Source organism: Bombus pascuorum, chromosome 17 (genome assembly GCF_905332965.1).
Source record: "Bombus pascuorum chromosome 17, iyBomPasc1.1, whole genome shotgun sequence".
In the NCBI taxonomy this organism is placed as follows: Eukaryota; Metazoa; Arthropoda; class Insecta; order Hymenoptera; family Apidae; genus Bombus; species Bombus pascuorum.
The window spans coordinates 306,174-322,908 of record NC_083504.1 but is presented as its reverse complement, the minus strand read 5'-3'; the positions used below and the strand labels follow the sequence as shown (position 1 = coordinate 322,908).

General features: G+C 35.0%; 1 protein-coding gene across 1 annotated transcript in view; it reads right to left on the bottom strand.

Moving 5' to 3' along the window:
• Positions 1 to 16,735, bottom strand: part of LOC132915422 (uncharacterized) — a 383,223-nt gene that overhangs the window by 211,561 nt on the left and 154,927 nt on the right. The window contains exons 3-4 of the mRNA XM_060975216.1: positions 12,065 to 12,141; positions 11,741 to 11,815 (exon numbers count right to left, since the gene is read on the bottom strand). Of these exons, the coding sequence (XP_060831199.1) occupies positions 11,741 to 11,815; positions 12,065 to 12,141 (152 nt within the window). The remainder of the gene's footprint in view (positions 1 to 11,740; positions 11,816 to 12,064; positions 12,142 to 16,735) is intronic.

Below are 16,735 nucleotides of genomic sequence, written 5' to 3'. Positions count from 1 at the left end.
CGCGTCATACAAGGGGTGCCCCAAAATCATAGAGCTGCGCAAAAGGCTAGCCGATAAAATTGAAAAAGACAAAGAAGCAAAGATAAAACGAATTGACCAGATAAGCCGGAAAGCACAACAGAAACGACTCAGCCAACATGTTCCCACAAATAAATCAAATCTTCAGACCAAAAGAACAAAACCCCATCTCACCTCTCAAATTGCTCCCAGAGAAAGCTCCCCTCATCCAAGAAGCAGGAATAGCGATACACAACACCAAAAAAGACACCGAGTATAACTTCATAATAACTAAAACAACAGAAAAACTAGACAGAAAAAATCATCTACGTAGCAGGCCGCAAAACCAAAGCAATAAAAACAGAACTACAAGAACTTTTCGACAAAATCAACGATTACTACCACACATGGAAACTAAGAATCAACGCAAGCAAATGCGAAACCATACTGTTCAGACCCAAATCAAGTGAAATCGGTCCAGCAGAAAGAGAACACCGCAAAAAATTCCAACTAAGAGAAAAAAGCAAACGAAGGGGCACCCATACCGCACAAAAACTGCGTAAAATACTTGGGTATAAACATAGATGAAAAACTAAACTTTAAACAACACATCGAAATCCAACTCTCCAAGACCAATAAAGCATTCTGGAGAGCAAAAAGACTATTCTACTCCAAACATCTCAAAAGCAAAGTAAAAATTCTATGCTACCAAGCTCTAATCAGATCGATCATATCCTACAGCTGCCCAATCTGGTACAACATACCAGCCTCCCTAATGGAGAAAATTCGCGTATTCGAAAGAAAATGTATCAGAACTTGCCTGAGTACTTACAGATCCGAACACAGCGAATACAAAAAATACATAAAAAATAAAAAAATCTACGACCTAGCCAACATTCACCGCATAGACTGTCACATCTTAAAACTAATAAGAAACCACTTCGTGCAAGAGGCAAAAATAAAAAACAGCCTAATCTTCAGCTGCTTATTCCCAAATGACTCATATTACAAAAACACACTGACAACAGGCTACATCTCCCCAGAAGCGTTCCTATACCTAAACGAAAAAAACTACCTCCAAGACCAAAATAATAACCCAATAATTTACCACATAAAAAGAAAAATAGGCATCAAAACTATACTCTACGAGGAAAACTTAAACGGACAGACCACAGACACCAGATGGAGATACAACATGGCCCTCCCTCTAAAAGACACTAAAGACAAGCACAGGAAAAACACAAAAAAATATTGGTGGATACCAAATCCATAATAAAATAGGAGAGAAAACCATTAAATCGACAAAAGTCAATTCTGCCTCCATGTAACCTAGGTGTAAACTTTGTAAATATTGTAAATATTGTAAATAAACCTATGTAACATCCCCCCCTCCCTCTCATCCCGCCCCTCCCCAAAGTCCCACAACACACAAAAAGTAGACTACCGAAGCGTCCTGTTTTGCGGCCAAGTTTTCAGGACAAAAATAACAACCAAAAACAAGAACACACAAAAGCTCCGCTCCCCAGCGGCTTAAATCCAAAAAAAAAAAAAAATCAACACAAGAACGAAAACACAAAAAATTGTAAAAACTACGACACACAATACCCCTTCATAGGACCTAAACCCATAGTATATAAACCTTCCTAAAATCAGCCTTCGACAGTCTCAGTCACAGTCTCAGTGTCTGTTACAACTCTGAACCGTCACTCTGTTGGACTCATACAATAAATTTTACAATAATTTTTAATATCTAAAGCTCAATTCTTTACCCTATTTGTGAAACGTTCGAATTACGATGCGAGGAAACGACCAGTCTTAATTTCACCACTTCCCGTGTCTCCGACGTAACACAATCCTTGTTTATAAACAGAAGATAAACTGCCGGCGTGTGGTCGGTAACGAATACTGGCACATACGTTGCCACAAATCTACAACTGTAAACAGGAATACATTAAGTGGTAGCGGTAGTTTTGTGCGAATACCTTGGAAACTAAGACCGGCCGTCAGTTATATGAACAGGACAAGTTGTTTAAAATGTTGAGCTTTATAAGACATTCAAAAATTATCGAAATCGAAGAGGAAGTAGCTTTTCAACAGGTTGATCAATATCTGTTTCAAGTTTGAGATTTATGGGAAAAACTGAATGCTTTAAAAAATGCTGACTTTCGAAACCTTGTATCTTAAAACATAAAATTTTTAACTTGTTTCATCTCATACGTCGTAAAAGATACTATTTCAAGAGTACAATCCCACAGTATTAAATGAATTTTGAAGGTATAAGTGAAATGGCAGCTAAAACAAGCCAAGTTGCGCTATATAATATGTTTAAAAAAGTAATCATACGAGCAAGTGTTGACTAAAGGTTTAGCCTTTAGTGTCCATTTGGATTTTTTATATTTGGATTCGTTGATCAAAAGGTATTGTAATTTTTGTATGGCGAGTACGCTCTCGTATTTATAAAACACACTGAAGTAAAAGATAACGCTTCGAAATTCATGTGTTAATTGAAAACTTTAGTCTGGACAGCTTCCATAGATAAAAAGCATCCTTATTTAAAATTTCGTTTGGTGAAGTCAGTTTTTAAAAACAAAAGCGAAACTAACAAACTTATTTCGAAAAAGCCGTAGTTTGGTACTTAACTTGTTTCATAAAAAATTTAGCTCATATTTATATAGAATCTACTATTAACTATTGTATAAAGAAGTTGAATACGTTGGATACGTATTATGTTAACCCACAGTGTTCAGTTTCTCAATATTTTATTTTTACACTGAAGTGTCAATATTCTGTACTCGTCGGAGGCTCTACGCTATTTCAGTTGCTTTGTTTGTACTTTCTCGTGGAAAACTTTCTGCATTTTGAGAGTACTTTTAATTAGCTACCAGTAAGGAAAAAATTAGCTAATCAATACTTGCTCTTAACCGTGCGCCAAATCATGCTGTCCACGCCTGTGCCTTTAACACAATTTTGTTTGTTTGTTTTTGTTTTTAGATAGGATTTGGTAAGATTAGCGTTACCGGGGGGAAGTTGAACAACGTAATGGGATTTCTTTCGGGCTCGAAAGTTGTGACAGCAGATCGTGGCCGGCTGGCTTTGTATTGTGGACGCTTTGCGAAAACCTAGGGTTTTGCTTGCGACACAAGCAATTTAATATTGCGATCGTCGAAAAATTCGAGTACATTAAAGAAACGATAGAGAAGCTATTAAGAGAAGTTATTGGAAGCTAATTGACTTGTTCAAAAATAGCTTTAATATTTTCGTATCATAAAGCATAAACGTAGTAGCCGTTTGCAAATACTTTTTTTGTTTATGCAACTAGTCACTGCAAAGTTATTTCAAGTAATAAGTTTAAAGAATTTATCGATTGTTATAAAACAAAAAATAAAGAAAAGGTGTAGTAACATATCTTGATACTATTCTACAAAATTTTCATTAATTTGAGTGTAAGAATGTATTCATTTTTAACAAAATTTATTATGAACATTACAATTCTGAATATTTATTTATTTTAAAATTATTCATTTTCAAGATAAATTCATTTAGAGATTAAAATGAAATGTACTCTACCTTTACTTTAATTTTTTAGTTATTTGGAGTAATTGGAGCAAAATAGATAAATAATTTTTCCTTTGTACGTTTATCATGTGTGTATATATATACTTTATACACACATGCATGATAAACATATAAAGAAACATATATATGAATTGTTTTTTATAATCATTATATGTAATCATTGTAATAATAAGTATATATCATATTCAACGATTTACAACCATAGATCGTAAAACAAAGAATCGCGTGTCGCAATGCTTAATTAACCGACAGATATATTCCATTATCTAAACGTACCCTCCAAATCTATGCAATCAACTCAAAATCATATTTCTGTTAACCCTATCAATATTAATTATATATTCGTTCAATCATGTATGGTAATTGTAGGAGAAACTGAGAATGAGTTGAACAATGGCTACAACAAATTTAAAAATTATTTTACATGCATGTTTTTCCATGCAAATATACTCAAAACATTTTCAGCATGATCATTTTATAGCTAAAGTTGGTTAGATAAATGGTAATTTATTTTCAAAAATTCTATTATGGTCTTTTTTAGAACAAAAATGAATTCGATAATTGTCAGCTAATTACACAATAATATAGTTTGAAGTTCCAATGCAAACAAATGGTACACGCATAAACTTCCCTTAAATCATAAAATATCGAATGAGCAACTGGCCCATTAAACTGGCACTATGGCAGTTACGTCACTGCCACTACGTCCTTGTCAGAAACTAGAAAAGCCTCTTTTCGCCAAACTTTTTCTTCCCTGTACATTCTTATCCTATTCGTCCTCTGATTTCTTTCTCAGGATTTTCTCGCGGTTGGTTATCCTCGATCTTACACATTTGACGACCAGACCCAGTGGACCAACTACAAACCTCTTCAATATCCAATTTCTCCTTCGTGTTCTTTCCTACTGTTTCTCTATCATTCTTAATTTATCCTCTTTTTCTTTCTTTATTATATCGTTTATTTTGTGTTTAATTACTATACAAGGATTTCTACATTTTTTAAATATGCTTTTACTGTCATAATGTTTTGAGTCAGCTTATTTACTAGTTGTATGCTATCTCGTCTTTCTGTTTTCTTCAATTCAGCGACCTGGAGCGATAGGATGGTAGTTGTCCAAAGAATGTTTTATCTTAATTCTTCTTACCTGCGAGAGTTCTTGAAAACAGTCTGAGACAGTAGGATTTGGATAGTTTTCAAGCCTCTACTGACTTAAGCTCAAGGACCTTTTTCATATTATCTCTTCTTACGCATCACTGAACGTTTATTATTTTTCTCACTGCTCTGAACTTAGGTGGGATAGCTGTCGCAGTCCACAATTCCACACAATTCCATACAATTCCATAAGTCCATAGTGGCTTAATCATGGCTTTGTACAATAATGTACGAGATTTCAGGTTAAATTGTGATGTTCCTTTGAGAAGCCACCAGAATTTAACCAGTGTATCATTTGCTTTTTATCTGATTTTATGTATATGCTGTTTCCATGTGAGGTCGATGATGATTTCCAACATTTGTTATAATTTCTTAGCCTGTGATCTGTCCTAGAGTAGGTAAGTATAATGTCATCAACGAAGGTAGGGATATTATTCTATATTTTTTATATGGATTTGATGTATACATTAAAATTGATGTTGAAACGAGTGAGTCGTAGTATTGCCTCGAAATACGTCAGATTTGTATTCGCCGATTTTATGAATTTCCTTTGGAATTTTAACAAAGAAGTCAGGCAGTTGATTAAAATTGATGAGATGTCTGCTGTCAATTTTTCTTCTAGAGTTTATCATGTGGTATTTTATTGAAAGTTTTCTCTATATCTAAGAATATTCAGTTGTAGCATTTTTGTCTTGGAAGACCTTTAGCACTTTCATCACTAGTTTTAGAACTTGCTCTATCATTCCGTGATGCTTTTTGAAACCCAATTGGAAGTGGGGTATGATTTCTTGACATTCTGGCAGCATTTTTGCGTGTATTATTCTTTCGAGAAATTTAGACATGATTGGGTGGAGTATGATTAATTTGTAATTTATTGGTATGGCAAAAGGTTCTCCTGGTTTGGGAATTAGCATTATTCGAACACATCATTAGGGCATAGGGAAGGGTATCCCTCCATAGTATTGAGCTGAACAGTATTGTTATAAAGATTTATATGTATTTGTTACAAAGATTAGATGATTGCTTTATCTGTTAGATGTTACAACAAGGCCCTTGAAATTAAATTGTAACCTGATGATTTCTTAACATTTATTGATTTAATAATTCTTTTCATTTTTTCTACCGCATTTTATAGTTTAGTCGCCTGAGTCTTCATACGATAGATGTAATTGCAATTTCCGTCATTAGTATATATCGCTTGCAAATGATTTTTTGCTACCTGTAAAATTTGAGTAGCGTCACTTATTCGTTTCTCGTTTACAACCGAACCAGTTGGGATTTTTGATTGATCCGATGGTTTCCCATAGTGTTCGTTAGTTCATTCCTTGAAGGAATTGTTGGGATCTTTTATTGTGGAAGATTTGAAGTTATTTTCTCATCGTTGTGTGTAAAGTAATTTACTCTGATTTCGTTATGTCTGCGTACGATTTTCTTCCATTTGGCAATGGCTTATTTTCTTTCTCTCATTTTTTCTGGTATTTCTTGTAATATTGCTATATTCTTACATACCACTCTTTTAGTAGATGGGGTACCTGACATGCTGTTTCTAGATCTATTTCTACGGGATATTTCAGCTTACAGTTACAGTTCCAAGTGTTATTGACTCTTTCTTAGATGATATTCTAGTCAATTAATTTGGTGGTTAACACTGTAGATTGTCTGAACGATAATTTGTAATCAAATTCCATGATAAGTGGTAGATGGTCTGATGATAGATCGTCAATAGACAGGCAATAACCTGTATCGAGTTGTAAAACTGATTTGAAGTTTGCTATTGCAAAATCTAATACAATAGAAATTGTTGTTTCTTTCTAGAAGGTTGCTTCTCCTTGGGACATTATGTCTAGGTTTTGGATTTAAATAAATTCCTTACGCCGCGGCCTCTGGAACTTGCTAGCCTGAATGCTTCGCGTTTAGATTTCCAGCAATTATACAGGGTGCGCCGTTAGAATTCGGACAGAATTCAATTTGTAGTTCCCACCATATTAGAATTCAGATGTTTGTGCTGATTGACTCTGAAGTTAGTTAAATATGTCAATAAGTCTTCTATAACCTCAAAATGACAGAACTCGTTAAGCAAAACCCGGAATACGATAGAAGAGCGGCGATTATAGAAAGTCTTCGCGCCGGGAGAACGCCGGTCGAAATTATAAAATTCTTTAGCTACCCAAGATCGACGGTAATTTAATTTTGTTGTGGGCAAAACCAAATTTCCAGCAAGTGTTCACGTTTTGAGCGTTGTCTCAAGTGAGGGCGACGTCATGCCTCCGCACTTCTTCCAAAAAGGCGAAAGAATCACAAAGGAGGTTTATTTGGAGGTCCTGAAGACAGTAATAAAGCCGTGGATGGAAATTACGGCTTCTGGAAGGCCGTATTTATTTCAACAAGATGGCGCACCTGCTCACACAAGTCATCTTGTTCAAAATTGGCTCTCTGACAATGTGGACATGTTTTGGTCGAAAGATTTCTGGCCTCCTAACAGTCCCGACCTAAACCCATTGGACTATTACGTGTGGGGCGTTATCGAGAGACAAACTAATAAATGCAGGCACCCCAACGTCAACTCCCTACGAGCTGCTATCGAGTCAGAATTCGCGACAATTAAACGCGACCAGTTGAAGTCAGCGTGCTCGCGCTTTAGAGCAAGAATAGAGCAGGTCATAGAGGCAGAGGGTGGTTACATAGAATAAAAGTTCTCAGCAAGGACCCTTTAAATGAGATATAACAACATTTTCATGTGTTTTTGTGTATTGACTTAAATAAACAACTTTCTGCACAAAACTTCTTTTGTCCGGATTCTAACGGCGCACCCTGTATATCTGTTACGTTAGTCGGCAAAAAGAGAGGCGAAGTCTTTCTCTTTCGCTTGATAGACTCGTGAGATGCAGCAGGATCGGATAGTGGTTTGGATTTTGTTCGTTTCGATTGAAATAGATGCTATTTGGATTTCATCAGTTCCTTCTAATGAAATATGCATAATCTCTTTTCTTTTTTCTTGATTATGATAGCCATTACGTCGCTAATTTTACCTGTCGTCGTTTGTATAACGTATATTTGGTATCTTGGTATTTTAAAATATGATCTGTCTGCCTCTGTGTCTCTTGTAATAGGTAAATGTCGATATCATGGATGGTTAAGAATATTTGAAGTTCTTCCATTTAGCTTTGTGATTCATCATAATTCTATGTCACTAGCTTGAATCTATTCATTGTGGGAGATAATTTTAGTTAATAACTGCATGAGCGTACTGAATCGATTTATCATTTATTTCATGAATGAGGTTATCTTATCTGTTGGCTTCTGAATCGCGATATGCATGTCATTAAAGTTGTTATTTTGTTCCGGAAACGTTTCTTCGATTAAATTCTTTGTTCTCGATATATTTTTAGAATTGGTATTTGTTATGTCTGCAAATGTTCCCCTATTATTTCTTCATCCTGTTTATATCGCGTCTGTGGTGTTTGTTTATTTATTCGCGAAAAATCTAGTTATCTTGACCTTTGTGGTATTGCTTTTGTAACTAGACTTTCCCTTTATATTTAATTGGGTGTGTTCAACTATAATTGACGCATACCGATTTATTTAATCTGTGCAGAAGTACGGACTTGAACAATTTTTGGATGGATATGCACGAAAGCATTTTCTGCGTCGATATTCAGGTTATAATAACTGTGCGTGTGCGTATGTGTGTTCATATATTGGCATCTAGAGCACTGCGTAAGATAATAGTTGTCTAGGTAGTTCCACTTGCATTATTGCGCGTGCAACTTTAGTAATGAGAAAGATTGAATTGGAGCAAGTTCTATTGTAAATATGGGAAGCAGTTTAGTTGTTCTTTTACTGATTACATTGCTTATGTATAAGATTTCATATCCCTGTTGCTCTAACTCTTGCACTCTGTAGATCCTTAATAATTGCCTTTGTTACGTCCTGTGATTCTTTACGTTCGAGGCGCAAACCAGTTGTACACATAGAATTAAGTGGATCGCAATAATCCTAAGAAACTGTCATAAAATGAGGCTTTTGATTTACCGTTAAGACTGTCAATTGGCATAAAACATCTCCGAGTCAAGAGGTTCCTTATGGTTATTGCTCCGTCAAGTAAAAATTGGGGAAATATGGATTTTCCCATGTTTCCCGGGATTCCACGCGCAAGCGACCAATGGTGGAGCAATCAGTTAACTTATACCTTACGCACCAGCGTAATTAGCTTCTCTATAAAGTTGTTGGAAATATATAATATCTTTGAACTGTTAATCAAGTATTCTACTCAATAAACCACCTTTATTATCATAATCAAAATAGGAGATCGATCAGTTCGTGGCGTCGATTGTCTAATTGTAAAGAGAATTTACGACTCCCGTTGACGCGCTTTCTCGCGATTGGAACGTGTTATTTTACGAGGTTGGAACGTGTACTAGCTCTTCTTTTGCATCTTTTCTTTTGAGAATACTGATTATATTGTAGTACGATATGTATCAGGATAAAATGTCTTGGTTTGGTTTCCAATGATTTTTAATGTATACCAGTCCTCCATCACTCGTGTTAATAGATCCGTTAACGATATGTGATCGCCTATGAAAATAGGTGGGGGGAGTTCGTTTTTGTTGGCAACTATTTGAATATTCTTTCCTGAGGCACATTTGTAAGAAATTTTTCTGTTTTGAGATATTCTATGATACTTCAAATCTGGCTGGAGTTGTGAGCTTATCGTTTATTAACCATTTTATAGTTGATGTATTTCCCAACATCTCATATATTGATATTATTTCTGTTTGGAGCGAGTGGAAATTTTTCTTGTTTGGAGATAATCGTTTGGCTAGAATTCTTTTCCTCGATGTTTCTGTATCTGTTGTTAGGTCCTGATCGTCTTCTTCGTTGTTGCTAGACATGTTGATGTCATTGTCTTTTGTGTTATATTTTATGCCTCTCATTTGGTTGTTTAGATTTTTAATTCTTCTTTCCTGTTTCAATTATTTTAAATTCTATGCAGTTTCTAATTAGCCCCAGCTGTTACGCCACGAGGTTTAGTATAGATCGTATTTCTAACCGTCGCTCGCGATCCTCCAGCGTCGCAGACAGATCCTCTTGTCCGCCCGACGAAAAATATTCAATGTCTCGACGAGCGCCTAGTTGTCACCAAGCAGCGAGTTCCAGAAACGTCGATTTCGGTTCGTTATTTTCTTCTCACAAAGAAGTTGGCCTACGTGATCATCGGCACGAGCGGTGGCGTGACCCGAGCGTAGTGGGGGTTGTCTCCCCGAAAAGACAAAGAATTGATCTAAGGGCAATCAGTCCGTTTTGAAAAGTCTAACTACATACATCGAGAGCTCTGACGAATAAAGTTGCTTAGTCTAACGAAATCACTGAGAGATATCGTAAAGTCAGGTCGAATTTCTGTAACGCATTAACTGTATTCATCGCTAAATAATTTGTGACGCTTTTATTATTATACAATTTACTGTTGAATATACATGCTATATTAACCTGTTAACACAGTATTAAATTCATTGAAACACCCCTGTTATCTTAATCGAAACAAGGGGAACGACTAATTCGCGGCGTCGATTATACGAATCGTAGTGAGAATTTACGCCTCTCGCTGACGCGTTTTCCTTGCGACCGCGTCTCTCCGCGAACGGTCGTAACACCAGCTTTTGACGCTTCCGAATTGGAAGGCTCGGTTGAGGTCATGTTAATGTTGAATGTATCGAACTCCCCATTTCCGTAACGATTCCTCTATTACTTCCAGTATAAACACTCGCGTTCTTTCCGCAGTGTGTCCGTTGCATATGAAATAAAATTTGTATGTACCTCTCCCGCGCAATAAGAAAATTTCCCGGCTCGAAACCGGTCGTTAACACGTTGAATACCATGGAGGTTACCGATGACCGGCACTCTAAATAGTTATAAATTTTTATTATTAGCATCGTTACTACAATAGTGTGACGAAATTAATGCAGTATAAAACATATATAAACAGTTTTATTTATACATGAAATATAGTTCTATTATGTGCGCCCCCAACCCGTGGCAATCAAACATGGGAAAACCTCGCTTTTTCTGTGTTTTACTTTAATAAACAATACTTTAATAAACGTTTCGACTTAAAAGATGTTTGATGGCAATTAAGGATCTTGACAGAATAAGTATGACCGAGGGATAGATTATGGTTTATGGTAGGTCCCAGGACGTAACAACATAGAAGAACTATTTATGGAGGTCACCGGTGACCTCAGTGAAATAAATTCATTAATAATGATTATACACCGTAACATATCTCTTGCAGGTAATATTTCAACATTATATGTATCGCATAATAAAAAATTCATCGTGACGCCACGGCTAAACCTTGTACAACTGGCGTGGCATTCAACGTGTTAGCCGTAACACCAACCGTTTGAGTCCCAGGGGCCATTGAAAATACAGGGTCGAAAAATGGCAAACAGCGCGATAGCGCTTGTCTTAATCGATTGCGAGGAGAAGCAAGTGGCGTAATAGCGCTCGTAATATTTGTTATTTTATGAGATACATCTATATTATTATATATGCGTACTATTAGTTTATAAATATTTCGAGTTTTGTTCAATAAAAATTATTGAGAAAATGACGATGAAATATTGTACGAAATACGTACGCTCAAACGGCTAGTGCCATCGCGCCATGGTGCGTTGCGCATTAACTTATTGTTAAAACTTTCATTTTTTAATAAATCAAGCGCGCAACTGAATCGACCGGATCAAATTCTTACCCACGCTCAAAACACTACTCAAAAATTTTCATTATTTATGAAATTTTGAATTTTAGATACGATTGTAAAAAGTTTCAGGTTATCTGAATATAAACATTTAAAGACAAATGTAAAAATATAAAAGTGTAGATTCAATTTTTGAATCAGCACTATGCATAATACGTATTTTTATATTTGCACGTTTATATAATATTCAAAATGCCGAATATTCTGAAGCTCATGATTGTGTATAAAAAATGGCATTAAAATATGAAAAATACTTACTTGTTTCGTTCTTCTTTGTATCGGTCGTTATAATCTGGGTATTCGATGTAGTCGTAGTTTTCGTTGTCGTTGTTTCTATAACAAAATAAATCCAACATATTATGCATGTTAAATTTGTTATCTATAAAGAAAATACTTTGCATTGAAGATAGTACACTTAATATTTACCTATTTATCAATACTTCAATATACGTATAAGTGTATTTCTTATCCACACATTTAATTTAATTGTAAAATTTATTTTAATGTTGAGGACAGCGATATATATGTTAGTTCAATATTCTAATTGTAATGATCATTATATGAAAAATCAAAGATACTTACTGTTGAGAATTTCACTAGTAGTATTTTCTTGTAAACTACTTCTATAAATTCGTCGTTTTGGAGAGCCAATATTTTCCCTGCAAAAGAAGATATATAATTTGTATGCGATTTACATTATTCTAGAGCTTTTATCTCGATTTAAATATGACAATACAGTTTTAATATATTTATATGTCGGAGATGAAAGGACATCGGGGCCTTTCTTTTGGAATTTTTGGGAAGTTCCCCAATACTTCAGCCTAGATATTTTATTATAGCTGTACTCAAATAATGAAACTTAGAAGTACTTGTTTATGATTTAATCCGATCATGTTTGCACGAGATTTATGACAGTAGATTTGGGCTCGAAGTGACACAACTGGTCGCTAAACGTAGCCACGGTCACGGGATGGACGTTTTTACCTAACAGAGATATGAAGTAGTTGTATAGCTCTCCTTAAAAATATAGTTGTCCCGAGTGGTATAGAGAGGTATGGAGAGGAGTATGTAAGTGCAGTTCCACTTGGACTGAGACGAGTAAGTTGAGTTCTATTTGTACTGTGGACAAGTAAGTTGAGTTACACTTGAATTGTAGACCAGTAAGTTCAGTCTGACTTTGAAAGAAAAACGCATTTGCTATCCCGTTGGTCGTGGATTCGTTATTGAACCTAAGATCATTGTCATTAGCATCTCGAGTATCTAATCGCCACTAATCATATTTGCACCAGTAAATATCATCCATATTGTATAACAACAATGGCTAATTCAAATGAAGATTCGTTAAACGCCACTAACCCCAATGAGAACTCGACATATATATGTTACAAACGAAGCCCGCAGAATATACAAAGCCGGCTTTGCACGGACAGTGCAATGTCAGCATTACACGCCGCTTGCTATTTGGCAATGTCAGAAGAAAAAATAGTTGAATGGTGAACATGGACTGCTGTAATGCGAACAAAATTGGCATTACCCACCACTGCGTGAGCAGTTTCAGGAACTATTTCTTTTTTTTTTTTTTTTTTTTTTTCGAATTTTGCCAGATTTGAAGTGGTCATTGTGTGTGCAGTGCAGCGCTAAGTTGTTTTATCCATTTCAATCATATTATTTCTTTTGAAGCGAAGTATTATTGGATTAGATGTACAACAATTCCCGGTCGCCGGCAGCCAACCGACAACTCTTTCGGCGATGGAAGCTGGATGCCAACGCATGAAAAACACTCGGGATAATAGTTCTCAGCCGCAACTGTGGCCTCGTACACGATTTGTCGATATTATCGGCGTGAGTTCCTATCGACCGTAAATTTTCATATGTATATCTAACCCAGTACCGATACATATTTCGTTTTAAATGGAACGGTTTGACTGAAGAAAATAAAATAGAACCAGCTCAGCGCACTGTAGCCCACATGGATCTATAATTATATACGATATCCTCTTCAGCTTGATAAAGTTTGTAAGAAAATAATAGTTCTCGACTCTGCTCATCCAGTGGTAGTCAATTTTGCTCGTGTTACATTGAACTATGTTCGTTATTCAACTATTTCTTCGAACTTTTCCATAAACCTGACAAACTAGCCATCAAAATACCCCAAATCTGAAAAAATAGTAAATTTTTATTTTTTTTTATTTTTTATAAATTAAAATAATTAGTAATTTTTTACACAATATGGTTCGAAAGGTCATTAGGAATGGAACGTATATATTTGGAACTGGCAAAAGGTTGGGCGTCATTGTTAAAAAAAAAGGCATACAGGTGCGAAAAACGAGTTCTGTTAAAGCACTGAGGTAAGCGTCCTGTAGTTAGATTTGTAACGAATGATAGCATACGAATAAAAATTTTAAAGTCTATTTAGGAACGATCCGATAATAGTGAGTGGTATAACATGATTTATTCTCGAATATACGATATATTCGACTTAGCAAGCTAATGCACGCGTTACTATGACGCGTGTATAACGCGATTTAATAATTATCAACTGAATAATATTTCAGGACGTTCTCTTAGCGATACAATGTCTACTGCTATACAGTTTATAATTAATTTCGTACTAGAAAATGCTGAAGAATGTCGATTTTCTTTAAGATTTTGTTATGCAATACATACGCGAAGAAAAGCTTGATCTGTGATACATAAAAAATAAACTGTTTGAATATTTTGGCTAATAATGTGAAGATTGATTTTATTGGGTTAGCAACTATGTCACTGCGGATTTTGTCATTAGCATCCAATGATACAATCCGCAATCATTTAGTTGCCAACCCAATATAATCCGTTTTCTTATCGTTAGAGATAAAATCCTATCCAACGACTGATAAGAGTTGTTGCAAAGTGAAGAAATGGAACGTCGCAGTCTAAGCTAGACTAAGACTATTCAGTCGAAGTTCTTATATAATTTTTCAAGACAATCGATGTTCAAAATTATCTGAATTACTTTTTCCATCTTCATCATTTAATATATTATCTAATTTCATATTGTTCCTTGACATCCTCATAAAAAGTAATAACGCATCTAAGAATGACAAAAATAACAGGTGAAAACAGAGATTATCACGCATGCTCGTTGTATAATATCATCAGCAAGACCGCGGTCATTCATATCGACGATTTTGTTAAGCTTGTCTTTTATGATACACTAAAAATATGCATCAAATTACAGTACCTTATCGATTTGATATCGAATAACGGGTTTTATTCTTTATATGAAGAAACTTTACTTTACGAGACACGTCGATTGTGCATGAATCTTATTAATATAATTTAAAAAATTCTTAATCAATAATTTTAACTGCAATTTTTAATCAATAAAAATTAAAATGCGGATCACAATACGAATGCCATATGAAAAGTGGTATAATGTGTTACTCCCAATTCATTATTACATCGATATACATATTATACACGTTCACGTGTAAGAGAAGTTACAAGATTAACTCCCATCCATCTCATCCCATCCATTACAGAACAATTTGGTGTCTTATTATTTGTCCTCAAATAATTTGAAAAAAGGCAACTCTTTAGATCCCAACAATGTTGCTATCAAAAATCTACATGCCGATAATCAAATTTCAAAAAATTTTGATGCATCTGTGTTAAGGTATAGAGAGGATTTGGGAAAACAAATAGTTTAAAATTTATTTACAAATTATTCCACTCTACACGTGCGTTACTCTCTGATGGACTCGATAACCCACTCGCTTGGTTGTTTGTTTGCCTCTGATGATTCTAATCACTTCTAACGGCTTTTAATCGCTTTTGTCTCAACTGAGGCCTGAATGTTCTTCAACGCTCACATGCATTTACACACGTACAGTATAAATGTATCATCTGCTTAACAATCTTCTACAAATTTTTTATGGTTTTACGGAAAACGTTCAAATACATAACAAATTGCATGGAGACATGTTCAAACATTCGCAAGTTTAATAGTGTATCAAAAATTATTCCATTATCATTTATTGATGCATCGTCTGGAGGTTACAGTATTATTTTAATAGCATGGATTGAAGCATATGAAAGATGTAAAGCCAATAATCAGCAACACAAGTTCGTTACATTTAATCAGCCATTTTATCTAAAAGCTCGGGAGATCATAGTTTGTTCCAAAGTAACCGAAAATGAAAATAGTTTGATTCGGTAATTATTAAGCTTGGTAAGTTTCATGCGCTATCGTTCCTCGGTTCGGTCGGATTCGTTGGGAAAGGGGCGGAAAAAGCAAGCTTTTTGTTAATTATACGCCGAAACCTCAGCTGAAAAAGTTTTTTCTGATCATGCATTTTCAAGGGCTGTTAGAAGTCACATTCTCGCTCAAAAGTGCTCAAGCAGATATTTTATAATGGTAGAGATCGGCAAAACAGCTCGTACAAGTAAAAACGAAAAATTGGTCGTTATAGTTCGAATATATGCAACAAATGTAGCCATATTTTCACGCAAGCGCACATAATTCCTATGCGAAATTAACCTATGTATATTTAATTATATTATATTATAAGACACGCTTGAATTTTAAAAAGTAATGGATTCTTTTGAATTCGATAAGTTTAATGATTTAAGTTATTTGACAATTAAACGTATTGAAAGATGTCGATCGGTCATTTGGTCAGATACGATTATTGAACAAATGCTCACGAGGCCAATAAAATACAGAATTAACAAATAGTCGTAGCATAACAAAGAGCTATTTACTTAAATAGACATTGTCCATGTTTGTTGTAATAGAAGTCATAGATACGAGAAAAAATTTTGTGATTTATCGTGTTCGATTTCCGAGAAATATACAGACACTATAACAATATCCATAAACATAGCGGGTTCGAAAAAATTATTTGGGTTTTCTAAAACGTATAAGCCGTTCCTTGTAATAAATAGAATCCTTTGTGTCAGTATTTATTTTAGAAATTTAAATAATAAGATATGTCTTATGACGTCTATTTGTTAACTAGGTATATACATGACACTGAAACATCATTTATTAATAGTAAACAAGAGATATAAAAAATCAAAAATCAAAAATCAAAAAATTAAACAGTTAGGGCTTAGATATAATTTTTAAAAGAGTTGATTATGGTACTTGCTAATATGGTTGCTGAAATAACGTAAGTTCGAGCAATCTCAAAGTGCAAATTCAATCTCAGGTGCGTTTGCAGCCGCACCACCACTTCGTAGCTGCATGCTGTCACGATTGCATACCAA